Source organism: Lepidochelys olivacea (genome assembly GCF_965140295.1).
Source record: "Lepidochelys olivacea isolate rLepOli2 genome assembly, chromosome: 20".
NCBI lineage: Eukaryota > Metazoa > Chordata > Testudines > Cheloniidae > Lepidochelys > Lepidochelys olivacea.
In genome coordinates, this window is record NC_140430.1 from 17,191,228 (window position 1) to 17,208,707 (window position 17,480).

The 17,480-nt window shown below is 60.1% G+C and overlaps 1 protein-coding gene across 5 annotated transcripts in view; it reads left to right on the forward strand.

The window, feature by feature from the left end:
- Positions 1-931: 931 nt before the first annotated feature.
- ADGRE5 (adhesion G protein-coupled receptor E5) overlaps positions 932-17,480 on the forward strand; it is a 47,465-nt gene continuing 30,916 nt past the window's right edge. For 3 of the 5 annotated variants that reach the window (XM_084610827.1, XM_084610828.1, XM_084610831.1), the window contains exon 1: positions 9,551-9,676. In XM_084610827.1, coding sequence (XP_084466953.1) covers positions 9,577-9,676 — 100 coding nt within the window. In that variant the 5' untranslated portion in view covers positions 9,551-9,576. Of the gene's footprint in view, positions 1,062-9,550; positions 9,677-17,480 lie in introns of those variants that run through there. The other 2 variants (XM_084610830.1, XM_084610829.1) reach the window with 2 other exon arrangements.

The following is a 17,480-nucleotide window of genomic DNA, read 5'->3' on the forward strand; positions in this document are numbered from 1 at the left end:
TGCACACACCTGCCCTCTAGGGCTCTGCAACGATCATACACCCTTACCCCACCCCCTAGATACTTAAGAACTGCATAGGGGAAACTGAGGCACCCCCTCAATATTCAGAGGAAACATTGAGAACAATCCCGCTTCGTCACACTGGGTCATTCCTGGGGCCATCTCAGGGGGATGCGTCCGGGGGTCGGGCTGTCTCTGGTCGAAAGACGGGTCCCCTGGGCCTGGGGAGTTCAGAGCAGTGTCTGTGGTGTGTCAGATTGGATCGGAGTCCAGCTCATTGGTCTGCAACGCAGATATCCCTGTATACACCGGACCCCTCCCTCCCAGCCAGCCTCCCTCAATGGCCTACACACCCCTCCATCCACTCACCCAGCCCACCCTGCCTTCCCCACCTCCCTCCAGCCACACCCCCTGCCCCCTCCCTCAATCTACCCAGCCCCAGGCCCAGGCACACCCATCCAGCCTCTGCTGCCATCCCCTCTTCAGGCTTCCCCAGGCACCTCTCCCTCTGGTCTCCCCCATTGCTAACCCCAGGAAGGGGGGGCTCCTCTGCCCCCCAGTCGGCACCTCGGGACTTGGGCAGACACCCATTGGCCCATGTGGCTGCCTGGTCGGGGGCAGCTGTGTAAACGGGAACCGAATCCATGCCCCTCCCCCTCGAGCCCCCCTGGGATGGGGGCTCAGCCCAGACCGGGGTCTGTCATTTAGTGGGAGCCCCTGGTTAAAATATTGCCGGCACCTGCCTGTCAGCTGGCCCCCTTTTCCGACACCCCCCCCGGCCTCCCCACACACAGCCCTCCCCCGATCCCGCTCTCCTCCCACCCAGGCTCCCCCCTACCCCGCCGGATCGCCAACCCCAGCAGAGAATAACTCCCCCCCGCCCCAGCCTTCCTGGGCGGGGCCCCCCTCCCCCATATAGCCGGCCCTGCGCTTGGGGGCGCTGCCCTCTGGCTGCAACTCGGTGCGCGCCGCTCGCTGGACTCCCTCGCCCCACAGCATGGCCCCGGCTCGCCGCCTGCTGACCCTCGGTGAGCCCCCGATCCCGGCCCCGGCTCCACCAGGTGCTCGGGCCGGTCTGCTGCTTCCCGGGCGCGTTTCTGAGCTCCCCGGGTGTAAATCCCCGGGGAGTGACTCCGGTGTCGCTCCGCCGTGGCTGCCAGCGGGCTCCGGCCCCCGGTGGAGCTGGGATCTCCGCGGGCTGGGCTCCGAGTCCAGGGGCCAGAGGGGGATGGGCCCGATTCTGACGCCACTTACTGTGGTGTAAATCCACGGGGGCGGATCCCCAGTTGGTGTATTTTGCTGCGTGGTCTCCCGGGGAGTGACGCTAATTTACAGCCGCTGCCTTTACAGTGTTGTGAGTGTGAGCGAGTGAGGGCAGGATCCGGCCTAGCCAGCCCCGGCTGGGGCTGATTCTCCCCTCCCGCTGCTGGAAAGCTGGAGCAGCTGGGCCCGATTCTGCTCCCACAAGTTTTCCCCTTGTGTGACTCAAGTGGAGTGACTCCTGGATTCCGTGCTGGTGTAAATGGGAGCAGGAGACTTGTCTCTGGCGGGAGGCGGGGCAGGGATCTGCTGGGCTGCCCAGGGCAATAGAGGATTGTGCTGTATGTCCGGCTGGGCTGGGCTCGTCTCTGACAGCCTAGGGAGCAGCGTGTTACTGGGGGGCGCTGTCACAGGCTCTCCCATTCTGGCTTGTGTTCCGGAGAGAGATGATCCTTCTTTGACAGAGAGGCCAGCTGGTTTATCCAGGCTCCTGGCAAGATGGTGCTGGGAAGTGAACCCAGGAGTCCTGGCTTCTAACCGCCCTGCTCTAACCCACCAGCGCCACTCCCCTGTCACTGCTGGGAATAGAACCCAGGTGTCCTGACAATCAGCGCCCCCCCCCCCCAGCTCTAACTACTAGACCCTGTTCCCTCAGGCTACAGAAGCAGGGTTTGTAAACTGATTTTCCGGGGTGTGTCAGCTGGCTTTACACCAGGAGTGGAGAGGCACAGGGACCAGGTTTGAAAGCCCTTTGAGGACCCCTTTCGGGTCCCTTTTGGGGTGATCAGGCTTTGCACTTCCCCCAGGGCTGGAGTCGTCGGGTATGAGGTATCAGAGCGGGGGTAGGGGTGCCCCTCCGAACCCTTGGCCGAGTCCCGTGTAGTTAATGACCGTGCAGAAGGCTGGATGCAGTTGCCTGCATGTGTCCTGGCTCTGCCCCTCTCTGAGCCTGATCCTGCCCCCACTGGAGACAAAGCCAGGTCTACCCCTTGCGTGTACTGTCAGCGCATCCCAGGTGAAGGTGCCCCAAGTGCCTCCCCTCCCTTCCCAGCTCTTCTGGTCACGGGTCATCCTGGGTCCCTCTCCAAGCTTCATCCAGACTTGATCTGATCGTTGGGGGCAGGGGAAGTTCCAGGGTCACCTTCCCCACCCCCGCTGGCCACTGATGCACCCGCAGTCGCATCCCCTTTGGGCTGTGGGTGGTGCTGGAGGGTGGGATCCACCTCGGAGCTGGGAGCTGCAGCATCAGGAGCTGGGTGCCTGGTGTCCCGGGGTTCAGAGGAGGCTGGATGGGGAGGGGGCGGGTTGGAATACGGGTCGGGGTCCTTTGCTTTGGGGTCTTCGAAGTCTTCGGCTTCCGTATGAGGAGAGATTAATAAGACTGGGACTTTTCAGCTTGGAAAAGAGACGGCTAAGGGAAGATATGACTGAGGTCTATAAAATCATGACTGGTGTAGAGAAAGTAGATAAGGCTGTGTTGTTTACCACTTCTCATAACGCAAGAACTAGGGGTCAGCCAATGAAATTAATAGGCAGCAGGTTGAAAACAAACAAAAGGAAGTATTTCTTCACACAACACACAGTTAACCTGTGGAACTCCATGCCAGAGGATGTTGTGAAGGCCAAGACCATAAAAGGGTTTTAAAAAGAACTAGATAAATTCATGGAGGACAGGTCCATCAATGGCTATTAGCCAGGATGGGCAGGGATGGTGTCCCTCACGGTTGTTTGCCAGAAGCTGGTAATGAGTGACAGGGGATGGAGCACGTGATGATGCCCTGTTCTGTTCATTCCCTCTGGGGCACCGGGCACTGGCCACTGTCGGCAGACAGGACACTGGGCTAGATGGACCTTTGCTCTGACCCAGTTGGGCCGCTCTTATGCCTTTCACTTATCGGAGCATTTGCCTGGCTTTAGACGCCATCAAGGCAAAAAGCAAGCCTAGGATTCCTGGCTTCTATCCCCGCAGTGGGAGGGGAGCGCGGTCTAATGGCTAGAGCAGGGGAGGCTGGGGGCCCGGATTCCTGGGTTCTATCCCCGTAGCTGTGGGGCAGGGTGTTGGTCAAGAGTTCTTGTCTAAGTGGCTGGCCATACAAAGGGCGGGATCCTGTTGGGTGTTCAGTGCCCCGCCCCTCCGTGCGTCCTATGTCCTGGGGAGGGGGGAGTGCCCCGCCTGTGACGAGAGCAGAGCAGCATCGTTTTCAGAAATATTTCTGTCCATGTTGTGCCAAGTGATAAATAAAATGAAGCATTCCTTGCCCTACTTGGCCCTGCCAGTCCAGCCGCCCTCTGGGGAAGGAGGAAGGGAGAGGAAGACATCGGTGCTGCCCGGGGTCTGTGCCCACCCACCTTTCCAGAGCTTTGGGGGGATCCGGTTTTCAATCCAGATTTTAGGCTCCTGAAACGAGAAGCCTGACTTACAAAGGGGCTGCGATCTGTAGGCAGGCAGCACCGTCTAGTCGAAAGAGTGTCGGCATGGGAGTCAGAACACCTGGGTTCTTTCCACTGATTTGGCAAGTCGCTTCCCTGCTCTGTCAGTTTCCCCACTTGCCTTTTGTCAGTTGAGACTGGGTGCCCTTTGGGGCAGGGGCTGTCTCTCGCTGTGGGTCTGTGCAGCCCTTGGCACAATAGGGCCTCCGTTTTTTTCAGGGCTGGTAGTCGCTGCCGTAATTCACTTAATAACGAGCATTCCCAGATCCTGCAGAATCTGGGCATAACCAGCCAGCTATTTTAGGAGCCTTGATGTGGATTTAGGTGCCAGATTTTAGGTGCCCAGGTTTGGCACGTGGGTCCCCAGCTGGGGGCTGGATCCTGCGCTGCATGTTCCCACTAAGCTCCCGTTGGTGGCAGGCACTGTCCTGCTGGTGGGATGGGCTCAGGGTTGGATCCAGGAGTAGTTTGAGCTCCTGTATCCGCTGTTATCTTTGATGCCTCCTTAGATCTGTGTGGCACAGCCTTGCTAGCAGCTGCTGTGTGGCACAGGTGCCTGAGTGGTTCAGGGGCTGCGCTGGCATGGGGAAAATCCAGGTTCAATTCTCAGCTCTGGCACTGAATCGCTCCAGGACTCAGTTTCCACAGCAGTAAAATGGGGTGACTGGTTCTTCAGTTGCCTTGTCTGTTTGAGTCATATTGGCTCTCGAATCGATGCTGAGGGGCAACAATGGGGCCTTGGTGCCGCAGCAGAATGGCTAATAAATACAAGCTGTGGCTTGTGTCTGCGATGGTAGGATTGGTACCAGCCATTTGTTTGATCAATGACTTTGTTTTTGCATTTGATTTCCTGGTTTCATAAAGTGTGTGGGGAGATAATGTGGAGCAAAGAGCCAGTGGGGCTGTGAGCCAGGACTCCTGGGTTCTCTTCCTGGTTCTGGAAAGGGAGTGGGGTCTAGTGGTTAGAGAAGGGAGCTGGGAGCCAGGACTCCTGGGTTCTATTCTGTGATGGAGCAGGGTGGGGAGACTGTTGACCTGGGAATGTGGCAGGGGAGTTTCACTGGGGATGGGAGACCTGAGAGCCTGTAAGCTGAGCCAGGACGGGGAGGGGGGAGGTAACAGCTCTGCCCGGGAAACTGGACAAAGGCTGCAGGAGAGAGCCAGCTGCGGGCGGGTTTGGTTTCAGTTTGGTGCTGGGTGGTGGAACGCAGGGAACCCCAGGGCTGGGGTCTAAGCTCCCTGCCCCCCAGAAGGACTTGACTGAGGGGTCCCGGTTGTACCCACAAGCTCTGCTTTGGACTGTGTTCCGATTGTCCAATAAACCTTCTGTTTTACTGGCTGGCTGAGAGTCACGGTGAATCCCAGGAAGAGGGGTGCAGGCCCCGCACTCCCCCACACTCCGTGACATATTCCCAGCTGCCATTTGCTCTGAGACAGTGGGTGAGTTGTCGCTCAGTGCCTCAGTTTCCCCACCTGTAAAATGGGGCTGGTGGCAGCCCCTGTCTCAGCCGGTGGAGCCATGCGGGCTGAGAATGCCCATGTAGTGCTTTAGGGCTGGCCTGTCTCCTCTTTGGCAGGGGCCAGCTTTCTGGTACAATGGGGACCCAGTCCCAGGCTAAGCGCTATCATAATACCCTTACTACTAACTCCAGCCTTGCTGGCATGTGGGTGCCCTTGAAAATTGAGACAAGCCCTCGAAAATCAGGAGTGACTTGAAAAAGATAGTGAGATTGCAACTTTGGGTTCCTTGCGGTCTCGTAGCCCTCTGGAGGGTGTCCCATTTCTGAGCTCCACTCTGTCATCCGAAGGGTTAGAAACTTGCTTTTAAAGAGAGCCCAGATCCTCACAATCCCGGGAGTCCAGGAGTTGGGGCTTTCAGGAAAGCAACGACTGTCACAAGGCCGGTGGTAAAATTGCAAGTGTCGGCAGCGCCGTGATGCCCTTTCTCTCCTGTATCAGGACCCGGAGCTTTGGGAGAAGTGGCTGGCTGGGGGTCGGGGTGGGGATTGGTTGCATCTCCAGGGATTTGGGGGGGAGGCTGTGGGTTGGGGGAGGGGTGCCTCATATCTTGGGGGTGGGGGGAGTTGGCGGATGAGTTAACCTGGCCGGGGGGAGGCGGGCACTGTTTTGCCGGCTGATTTCGAAATCAAGAGCATAACGGAAAGGCGGGTGATGAGTTGTGGGGAAATGGTGACAGGTCTGGGAAAATGACAGGTCTCGTAACCGCTCCTCCTCCCCCCAAAAACCCCCTCGTCTTGTGTCAGGGCTTGCACCTGGGCGGAGTGAGCATGAGCCAGCGTAGGCAGGGGCAGGGGGGTGTTTTAAATTCTCCCAGGTCAGCTTGGCAGCAGGGTAGGCACCTCCCTGGCTGGGGGCTGGCAGAACTGCTGGCACAAGGGGCAGATCAGTGATGGATCGGGCCCACCTGTGGAAACCAGGCCCCGGGTGTGAGATGCAAGGGCTGGACAGAAATGCAGACACAGTATCAGGGCACTTCTCCGGATCTCCGCACGGTTACTCAGTAGCAGCGAGATGCTGACGTGATAGCGATTCCCGGAAACTACCCAGGGCAGAGGAAAGCACAGGGGGGCCAGAAGCCTGGCTGGTGTGAACCAGCCTCCTTCCACTGAGCTCAATAGGGCTAGGCCGGTTTACACCAGCTAGGGACTCCTGGGTTCTAGCCCCAGCTCTGGGAGGGCAGTGTGGTCTGGTGGTTACAGCAGGGGGGCTGGGAGCCAGGACTCCTGGATCTAGCCCCAGCTGTGGGAGGGCAGTGTGGTGTAGTGGTTAGCGCGGGACTCCCAAGGCCGGGCCGGGGTTTGAAGCAGCAGCTGTTCTGGGCTCCTGAGGGGTGCAGAGATAGGGGGAAAGAGCAGTGCATTTCCTGCCTCTTTAGAGGAGCGGGGACTTTCCAGGGGAAGCCGTGGGGGCGGGGAGGGAGGGGGCGCTGCATCAGCTGCTTCCGCCCCCACCTAGGCCGGGTGCATGGAGGGGGCACTCAGCATCTGCTCGGCTGGGAACGCCGGGCCAGGGGAGACACTGCTTGGTGTCCGGCTGGGAATGTGGGACCCGTGGGGAAGCTGTTGCCTCCCAGGGGCCAGCAATCCCAGGAGGGAGGGGCAGGGGATTGCCTGCGGGGACGGGGTGTTCCCTGGGTAGGATGACACGAGGCTTTCACTCTGCGTCACCCGCCCAGCTCAGGGCTTCCCACCCTGACCCTCCGGAGAGTGGTGGGGCTGCTCCAGAGCTCCCGCGTCCCGGGCAAACAGCACCTCGCTGCACAGGTGGGCAGGCGGTTGGAGGAGTGGGGGCTAGGAGCTGACGCCTGGGTTCTATCCCCAGCGTGGGGAGGGGACTGGGGGTGAAAGTGCTACCCAATCAGTCTGGGGTAAATGGCTGCTCTGCGGGAGGAGGTTACACCAGGGCCAGGATCTGGCTGAGTGAGTAGATGAAAGACGTTTCTCCCTTACACAGCTGTTACTCCAATGAGGCCAGATCCCAGCTGGTGTAAACTGGCCGTCGCTCCTTGGGAGGCAGCGGGGCCGGATCCCGTAGCTCCCATCAACTTCAATGCACTTACCCCAATTCCAGCAGCTGAGGATCTACCCCAGAGCCCGGTCTGTCCCGTGTGCTCTAGCCCTGCTCTCAGAGGCCGGGGCTCTGCCCTCCTGGCCGTCCCAGGGCTGAGGTCACTGGGGCACAAGGCCCCAGTCTCAATAACCGCTGGGCACAAGGCACTGACCCTGCTGTGAACGTTTCTCCTGGTGTCTCACGGGGCCCGGTCAGGAAGCGAATCGCTCAGGCCGGCGCTCCCAGAATGCTGCCGCTCCGACTCCAATCCGCCCCCAGTGTCTCCGCTTGGCCCCATTCCACAATGGAGCCCTCGCTCCCTGCTCTGTCTCCTCTGCCCCCAGCCGGGGCTATTTTCTGCCTCCAGCTGCCTTCTTTATTTCAGGGGCCTGAGTATTAATAGGAGACCGGGGTGGATTTGGTCAGCCGGCATCTAGCTCTGCCCACGTGTCCAGCGCCTGGCATTCTGCTCGGTGGGAAGGAAAGCGTGGGAGGGGGAAGGTCCCCATTGTTATCAGTGGGAGCCCAGTTCTCTCAGAAATCCGGCCCGATCCTCTTCTTATTGCCCGCCTACATAAATCCAGAGTCACTCCAGTTATGTCAGTGGTTTCACACTGTTCTACTAACCAGTGTCTGGTTTGGATATCACACTCTTATTACTTAGATTACAGAAACTCAGAGACCTCACCCAAGATTGGAGGCCCCTGTTGTCATCGGTGCTGCACAGACTGTGCCCAAGATATAGGGGTCCCTATTGTGGTGGGCGCTGCACAGACACCTAAGAGAGAGAGCCCCTGCCTTGAAGAGCTCGCAATCTACATTGATAATGTGTTGGAAGAGAAACTGAGGCACAGAGGGGGAAAGTGACTTGCCCAAGGTCACCCAACAAGCCAGTGGCAGAGGTGGGACTAGACCCTAGGTGTCCTGACTCCTAGTCTTGTGGCCGAGCTGCAAGGCCATGCTGCCTCCAGCCATTATGCCCTGATGTTACTAGTTACTCTAGATTCCCTCTGGTGTAGCCGAGATCAGAGTCTGGCCCCCTAAATTGGAATGGCTCCTCCCTATGTTCCCAGGGTTAAAAATGAGACAATGGGGTCAGGCCCCCAGCAGATGTAAAGTGACCCCACCGCTCCAATGGAGCGATGCTGATTGATGCCAGCTGGGAGCCTGGCCCACTGACCCCAGCTGCGCTACGGCTGACGGACCCCGGCTGGGCTCTGGACTGGTGCTGCACGCATGCAGATCTTAACCTTTCCAGGGGACACCTGCAGTCTAGTCGAATTCAAAGGCTGCCTTTCAGCTCGCCCTCCTCCGCCCTCCCCCAGCCAAATGCAGTGGTTTTAGAACCGCAATGTGTCACCCTGTTCGTGTGTTTTTTCCTCTCCGCTGTTGCTGAGTGACAGATCCACACAAACACCGAGGAGACTGACAGGGTTTTTGACAAGACCTCAGAATAAGGAACAGGCTGGGGCCGGAGGGCGGGGAGAGGGCCGTGGAACTGACAGGGTGCAAAGTTCTGGCAAAGGTACCAAGAGGCAGATTTGTAAAAGGTTTCGGGGCCAAATTCCCCAGCAGCCCAGACACCTCCTCCCCCCATCTTTGGATCTCATGGGACAATCCAGCTCTAAGGGCTTGTCTTCCCTAGTGAGTTAAGAGGAGACACAGCTCCCACTATCTCAACCCCTGTCCACACCCTAACACCTAGTGGTTAGAGCAGAGGGGGCAGGGAGTCAGGACTCCTAGGTTCTGTCCCCAGCTCTGGAGGGGAGCGGGGGCTAGCAGGTTAGCACAGGGTGGGGCCGGGAGTCTGGACTCCTGGGTTGTAACCCCAGCTCTAACACGCCCGCTGAGTGACCTGCCTGCTCATGTGGGCCTCAGTTTCCCCACGTGTGAAATGGGGATCATGATTTTGTTGCTCCTTGAGTGGAGTGCCCTTGAAAAGGGACTAAGAGAGAGTCGAATGCTCCTGGCAAGGCTCCCTGGAGAATGGCTGGAGACATGGAAATGTCTGGCAGGGGCACCCAGGACGTGGTGGTGGGGAAATCCCCAGCTCTGCCCACTGGGAAACCAGGCTGCCTGCTTGGCTCCCCTGTCTGTCTCGCAGCTCTGATCCATCCGTCTGTCTAACCTCTGCTGTGTAAAGGCTAAACCAGCATTTCTCAAATGCGGCTGGATTTTTTTGTGGCCACAGCAACCTCCAAACCAGAGACGGGGGGGAGGGAGGAGGGGGGGGAAGCAGCGGCCCCTCCCTGCAGTGCCCAGCAGAACAGCTGTTCCCGGGGGCAGCGCCCTTGGAGACACGTGGGGCCGGCGTGCATGGCGCCGGAGGCGGCCCTCCTCAGTGGGGGCAGCGGCTGCATCCAGTCGCCGGGACGCTCCCCTGGGCAGCTCCCCCCTCCCAGCCGGGACTCCGCAGGTGAGTTCCCGACCCACTGTCCCCGGGGTGGGGACAAAGACGGGCTTGTCAGAAGGGCCATCAGCAGGAGTTGGTGGCCGCACTCTGAGGTGAGAACCCCTGGGATAGAGGCCCTGCCCAGTATAGGGCCCCCCAACTCCGTTCGGCTGGGCCCTGCACAGACCTGGCCTGAAATCGGGATCCCCTGTTGCGCCGGGCACTGCGCAGACATGCAGTGGGCTCTGAGTCACTTTAGAAATAGGCTTGTGCTAAAGAGCTCGCAGTCTAATTGGACATGGGGCAGAAAGGGAAACTGAGGCACAGAGCGGGGCCGTGACTTACCCAAGGTCACCCAGCAGGCCAGTGACAAGAGTCGGGGAATGGAACCCTGGCGTCCTGACTTCCCGTTCTGGACTCTAGCCAACTCTGCCATGTTAGCGCCATTCTTCCCAGTTCCCTGTTGGGCTGAGGGCCCCCTCCCCTCCGGGCCCCCCCCGCAGTGTATAGCTGTATATGAATTTCCTGACCTAGCCCAGCTCGTAAAGTGATTGCTAACAAAGACAATGGTGATGGCTCCAGAGAGCCCAGGCCCCCTCCTCCCCCAGCTCTGTGTGACACGGGGCCAAAGTGCAGGGTGAAGAGAGGAAGTAATTACAGTTACAGGCCTGCAGCCGGCTCTGGAAAGGCCCTGGCTGTCCGGGGGGAGGGGGGTGGGCTGTGAGCGAGGGGGAATCTGGCTGAACCACGGGCAAAGCGGCACCATGTCGTGGCTGGACCCACATCCAGTCACTGGCTGAAGCCCTGGGCAAAGTCTGAACCAGTCTGATCCCTTGCCTGGCCTCTGGGTGTCCTCGCACGTCTGGGCACTAGCGCCAGGGTCCCTCGCACCAATCCCCAGCCCCTGGGTGTCCTCGCACGTCTGGGCACTAGCGCCAGGGTCCCTCGCACCAATCCCCAGCCCCTGGGTGTCCTCGCACATCTGGGCACTAGCGCCAGGGTCCCTTGCACCAATCCCCAGCCCCTGGGTGTCCTCGCACGTCTGGGCACTAGCGCCAGGGTCCCTCGCACCAATCCCCAGCCCCTGGGTGTCCTCGCACACCTGGGCACTAGTGCCAGGGTCCCTCACAACAGCTGCCACAGCGCCAGGCTCCCTAGTGGGACAGGCTCTGTGCTCAGCACTTGTATCTGGGATGGCCTCAGCTAGCCTTGTTAGCAACCTGCCCCACTGCAGCCCCTAACGGCTCAAGGCTTTCGACACCGCTTGAGTCATGCCCTTCAGAGAAGTGGGGGGAAGTAACCAGGAGATAAGTGGCCTCGTGAAAAGGGAACGGATAAAATCCCTAGTTACCACCCGGATGTTTTCACAACAGAGTCGGCCTGGGCACTTCCCCCAGATCCCACCGTCTCACTCCGTGGGAGCCCGTGGGGCTAGCCCCCCAGCTGGGGTGACAGCCTTGCTTCATTGACATAGCAAACTACTGCCCCCCCTCCTTTCTCCCCCTGCCCCCACCCCGCCACTCTGCTTCAGGCCTGGGTGTTGGGTCTCTAGGTGCAGTCCGTCTTTGGCCTTTCTACTGAGACTGGGTCAGGTCACGTCCTCTCTTGCATTAGGTGCATTATCGTAGTGGCTATAGATCCCCGACTGAGATGGGGCGGCCCATGCGCCAGGTGCTGCGCAACCCTGTCTGTGCTCAGGGCCCTGCTTTGCCAGGTGCGACACAGACAGCCCTTGCCCCGAAGAGCGAGACAAAGGAAGGCCCTTGCGACAGATTTTTTTTGTTGTTAAATCAATGGGAGTTAGACACCTCACTACCTTTACAAATCAGAGCCTTGCCCCTGTTTTACAAATGGGGAAACTGAGGCACAGCGCGTGGCAGTCACCTGACTGCGGAAGAACCAGAGAGCTCAGTGCTGATCTCCAAAGTCCCAACCCGGCGCCTTAATCCCCAAACCACCCTGCTGCTCTGTGTCTTTCCCCTTTTGCAAAACAGATAGCAGAGTTTGTGCCCAGGCTCTCAACCTTTCCAGACCTCTGTGCCCCTTCCAGCAGTCTGATTTGTCTTGCGTACCCTAAGTTTCACGTCACTTAAAAACTGATTGCTTGCAAAATCAGACAGAAAAGCATCACAGCCACGCTCCTCCTGCCAAATGGCTGACTTCATTTTCACCATATCATAAAATTAAATCAATTGGAATATAAATATGGTACTTACATGTCAGTGGATGGTGTATAGAGCAGTATAAACAAGTCATTGTCTGCATGAAATTTTAGTTTGTCCTGACTTCACTAGTGCTTTTTCTGTCGCCCGTTGTAAAACTAGGCAAATATCTAGATCCGTTCATGTACCTTGGGAAGACCTGTGCGTACCCCTGGGGGCATGGGTACCCCTGGTTGAGAGCCACTGCTCTGTAAGACGCGGGAGATGATGGTCCTGCCCTGCTTTGCACTGGGGAGGCCTCAGCTGGAGTCCTGGGTCCAGTTCTGGGCACCGCGCGTCCGGGAAGATGTGGACACGCTGGAGAGAGGCCAGAGGAGAGCCACAAACATGATCCGAGGTTTAGAAAACCAGACGTGTGCGGAAAGGTTAAAACACGGGGCATGTTTAGTCTTGAGAAACGACGACTGAGGGGGGAGCTGAGAACAGCCCTCAAATCCGTTGAGGGCCGTTACAAAGAGGACGGAGACGTTCACGGAAAGGCCTTCTTGCCTGTACGATTGCCGTGGTGGTGTAGCCCTGTCGGCCCCAGGATTTCAGAGACGGGGCAAGGGGTGATTTCTTTTATTGGACAAACTTCTGTTGGTGGAAGAGAGGCGGCTGTGGAGACCCCAGCCCTGAGGGGGGTTAAGAACAGGTTGGACAAACCCCTACAAGGATGGGCTAGGATGAACTGGTCCTGCCTCAGCACAGGGGGCCAGCCCAGCCCTGCCTGTCTGATTGCACGAGCGCAGGGATGCTGCTAGGGGCCTGCCGGCCCCTGGGGCTGGGGCTGCTCGGCCGGGGGTCAGAAAGCCATGGGCCCCGTTGCAGACGGCCCCGAGCTGGTCCCAGCAAGCAGCTCCTGGGTTGGAATTTCAGCAACAGCCGGTCCCGGCTCCTGCCCGCATACCAGGGATTGGGTTTCATGCAACCGCAGAAAGCCTAGAGAGAGATTGATCAGCCGTGGCCGCCGGCCACCAGCCCCCAGCGCTGGGGGGGACTTGGCTGGCATTTCCAGCCCCATCTGGGAAGCGGCACCCACTGCCAGGAGCCCGTGTGCGTCAGGGGAAGGGGGACACCCTGGGGGCAGCAGATTCCAGAGCAAACCACAGCTGAGCCTGCCTGAGAAACTAAGCCCAGACTGTGTGGAGCGGCTAAATCAAACCAGCTGTGCAGGCTGCCTCTGGGGGGCTGCAGGCCAGGAAATGGGGGGGGGGCCTTAGCCCCCATCCCACCCCTGCAAGGCTCTGTCATCTTAACCCCTTGTGGCCCCAGGAGGCACCATTCTCCTGAGGCCAGAACCTCTGGTTGTTTCTTAGAGTCCAGCTCGTGCACAGAGCAGAGCACCCCAGCGGGGTGGGCTAAGGGGGGAGCGCCTCCGGCATGCAGAGGAGTAGGCTGTTGTCCTGCAGTGGGGTGGCTACTGGGAGTGATGTGACAGGCACTCAGTGAACAGATCGGGGGGGAGGTCAGTCACCCCGGGGCAAGCCTGGTGCATTGTGACAAGGGTCTACGTGCCCCCCTGCATGGCCCTGCTCCTGCACCCTGACCCGAAGGAACTCTCCCTGCCCCTAATAGCCCCATTGACCTTCCCAGGTCTGCACAGGTGCAGCCGACTGAGCTGGGGCTAACGAGTCAGTCTGAGGATGCTGGATCCGGATGAGAGTTCGTCTCGTCCACCGGTAGCCGGGCTGGCTCTGCCGGCTTGGGGTGCGTTCATGCCAGCGCTGAGAGCGTTGTGGGCCCGTCCCTCCAGTCGGTGAATCTGCCTGACACTCGTGTGTGTGCGTGTGGGGGCAGGGGGAGTCACTTTTCCAAAGTCCATTCCCAGAGCAGCCCCCCACCCCCATCAGCTCAGCCCCTCCCCCCTTGGGATGCGCTCCTGTCCCAGAGTTTGTGCCCAGACTGACGCCAGCCCGGATCCCTGCCTCCCGCCAGGAGCCCGGGCTCTGCGGTGGCTCTGATCCAGCGCCCCAGGGCGATCACATGTCTGTTCGGCATGGAGGAGGGCAGAGAGGGGGACTGTCTGCACTTTGTCTGGGGCCGCGGCTGTGGGAGTCGGGCAGCCCTTTCCATTGCGTCAGGGGGAGAATCACCCGTTTGTCCCGGGATCATTTCTCAGCACCAGCCTCTGTTCCTCCAGCGCCCCGGAGGTGGGGGGCGGCTCTGATTCCACCCCCCAGACTGACCTCGGGGGTGGGGCATCCTCGGGGCTGGGATGGTTCCGATGGAGCTGTATTGGGGGGGTCCCCGAGTGCTGGCAGTCTGTGCAGGTTGGGGGGAGGGCTCAGGGCCTGATCCATCCCACACTTACACCGTTTCCCAGCAGGGTTACTCCAGATTTACACCCCCACATGGGAAAGGAGAACGAAGAGCTTCTGTACAGGTGGTGGTAACTGGGCCTGGTTTACAATGGGGTGACTCCTGGGGGCAGTGAGAGGAGACTCTGCCCCCCACCCTGCACCCCCCCCCCAGGCTGATGGTGCCAAGCGCCATGGGTCCCTTGGGGGTGAAAGGTCTAGTCTGGGTGCTGCTCCCCGCCCCCCCCATCCCCTCCAGGCACCTCAGGCTGTGGGTCAGATCCCTCCCTGGGGTGACACAGCCGGATCTGGGCACCTCTCCTGGCCTCTGGGTCTCTGCCCCTCACCCCGCTCCTCTCTCGTTCACCTTCCTGCCCTCCTCCGCTCAGTGAGGGCCCAATCCTGCCCCCCAGCCCCCTCCCAAACTTTCCACGCTCAGATTCCCCCGCCCCCCCCAAACAGCCAGGGGTGTCTTTGCTGTGGGTGCCAAGGGGCAGGATCGGGGCTGTTTGGGTGGGGGGGAGAGCGAGGAGCCCTGGCCATCTGCACACTATCTCTTTAAGACCTCCTGACACCCCGCCCCCCCTTAATGTTCCTTTTCATCCCTTCTGCCCCCTGGGAAAATGTTCTTGGCCATTGGGAGGCAGCTGCTGGCCAAAGCATGGAGGGGCCAGATGGGACAAAGGGACAGTTATTCTGTGCGCCCGCCTCCGGCTAAGACATGAGCCTGAGACATTCCCGGGGGTCGGCAACATGGCTCATCGCCCCCCTTCCCCCCCCAGTGGGGCCCTAAAATGTCAGGGGAGCCGGGGTGCGTCTGTGGTGGTGGCAGACCTGGAAGGGGGGCGCTGGATCGTACCCTGGGAGCACAGATGGGATGAGTCCCCATCGTGTCTGGCGGGGGGTGCTAGATCCAGGGTAGATGAGTTGGATCCAGAGAGCTGATGGCGGGGGGGCAGTTCGGACCTAGAGAGCAGGGGAGACAGGTTGGACCCAGGGGGTAGGTGGGAGTCTGAAGGTCTGGGGGGCCATGTGGGACCCAGAGAAGAGGGAGGCCAGTTTGGGGGTTCAGGTGGGAATCGGGAGTCGGGGGGGACAGGTTGGATTCAGGGGTCGAGGGGGGCCAGGTGGGAATCCAGGGGGCGGGGGAGTTCGGGTCACTTGAGTGCCTGAGTCAGCTCTTGGCTGAGGTTGTTCCATGATTCACGGCTTCCCAGCACGGTGGGAGAGGACGGCACTCACTGGGAGTGGTCACCGCCCGGCCGTTGCCACCTGAGGGGACAGCCTGGGGGTGGCGCGATACCCTGGCTCCTGCCGGCTACAGGGGAGTCCAGGGGCAGCAGCAGCAAACCCTGGTTAAAGTGCTGGAGTATTATTATTATTGCAGTCCTGGGCTGACCCAGCAGGGGGCGCTGTGGGGAGTGGGGCGGGAGCTCCCAGCCTCTCCAGATCCAGCCTCGCCCAGCAGGGGGCGCTGTGGGGAGCGGGGCGGGAGCTCCCAGCCTCTCCAGATCCAGCCTCGCCCAGCAGGGGGCGCTGTGGGGAGCGGGGCGGGAGCGCTGGCTGTGGGATACTTGGGGAGGGAGGACTGATTCCCTGCTAAGGAGATTGAACTGGGGCTGGTGGGGGGCTGCATAGGGGATTCTAGCCACATCCCTGGGGGGGGTAGAGGGGGCAGGGCCCCACAATCTCCTCTCTGGGCCGAGTCACGGCAGCTCTTCCCCGGCAGGAGGGTTTGAAGTATTCTCCCTCCGTTCCGGCCTGGCTGGTGTTTGAGCAGCAGGGAGGGTCCTGGGGGCTACAGCAGGCTGCCAGTACGTGTGAACGCACGTGTCTGTACCTCTGTGCCCGTGCGTGGGTGTGGGCTCACCAGTATGTACATCTGTACTTGTCCACAAAGGTGAGCACACGTCTCCACGTTTGCGTGCATGCCGGAGTGTGCGTGCATGGGAACACGAGCGTGTGCGGTGTGTGGGTGACTCTCCTGCTAAGGTACTGTGGGGACTTGGGGGACAGTTGAGGGACCGGACCCAGCCCAGGCATGGAGGCTGGGGCTGTGGCCTTGGCGTGGGGCTGTGGGGCCCCCTAGTGGCTGAGGCTGTGCAGTGCCACTCTGTGGACCCAAAGGTTCGATGGGGGCGGGGGAAGGTGTTGGGGGGGCTGGCCTGGCCTTGGGGATCAGGTCCCCTGTGCTCCAGTCTAGCCCACGATGGTGGAGACTAAAAATTGCTGACAGGCGTTGTATGAAATGAGTTTGGCCCTGCTTCCAAGCTGGGCATCAGGACTCCTGGGTTCCGGCCCAGCTCTGGGATGAGGGGAGTGGGGTTTAGAGGTTAGAGTGGGGACTGGGAGCCAGGACTCCTGGGTTCCGGCCCAGCTCTGGGATGAGGGGAGTGGGGTTTAGAGGTTAGAGTGGGGACTGGGAGCCAGGACTCCTGGGTTCCGGCCCAGCTCTGGGATGAGGGGAGTGGGGTTTAGAGGTTAGAGTGGGGACTGGGAGCCAGGACTCCTGGGTTCTGCCTCCAGCTCGGAGGGGAGGAGAGTAGGGTCTAGTGGTTAGAATGGGTGCTGGGAGCCAGGACTCCTGGGTTCTCTCTCCAACTTGGAGGGGAGGGGAGTAGGGTCTAGGGATTAGAGCAGGGGTAGGCGTCAGGACTCCTGGGTTCTCTCTCCAACTTGGAGGGGAGGGGAGTAGGGTCTAGGGATTAGAGCAGGGGTAGGCGTCAGGACTCCTGGGTTCTATTCCTAGCTCTGTCCCCGCACCAATGGACCATCTCAAAAGAAAGGCCTCCAAGGGGCCAAAGCCCTTCACCCTGGGTGGGGTGGGGTGTGTCCCACTGGGGCTGGGGCTGCCTGGGAACAGGCCCTGCTGCTGCCCCTGTTATAAAGAGCCCAAATAGCCAACACATCCCCTCTCAGGGCAGGACTAAGGCTCGGGTTTTAACGGGGAGGGGAGTCACCCTCGGGAGCGACTGCCCTGGGGCGCAGCAGCTTCTCCCTCACGTGGAGTCGAACAGATGGGCTCTCCTTGCTCAAGCTCTCCGCTAGCTCGATCCCCAGCTGCGGGCTGGATGCAGGAATCCCTGCGTCGTTCTCGGGCCCGTGCAGTGCGAGAGGCCGGATCAGCCTGCTCCCTTCCTGGCCTTAGAATCTCTGAATTAATGGCTCGGCCTTCGCTCCCAGGGGAATGTGATGCCATCAGCTCCCCAGCTCCCTCGTCCTCCATGGAGTCTCCCCGGGGGAGATCGACCGGAGCTGAATTTCAAAGCTGCGCCCCCTTCCTAGCTCCCTTCTTAGGAAAGCACAATGGGGTTCCACCGCGCACTG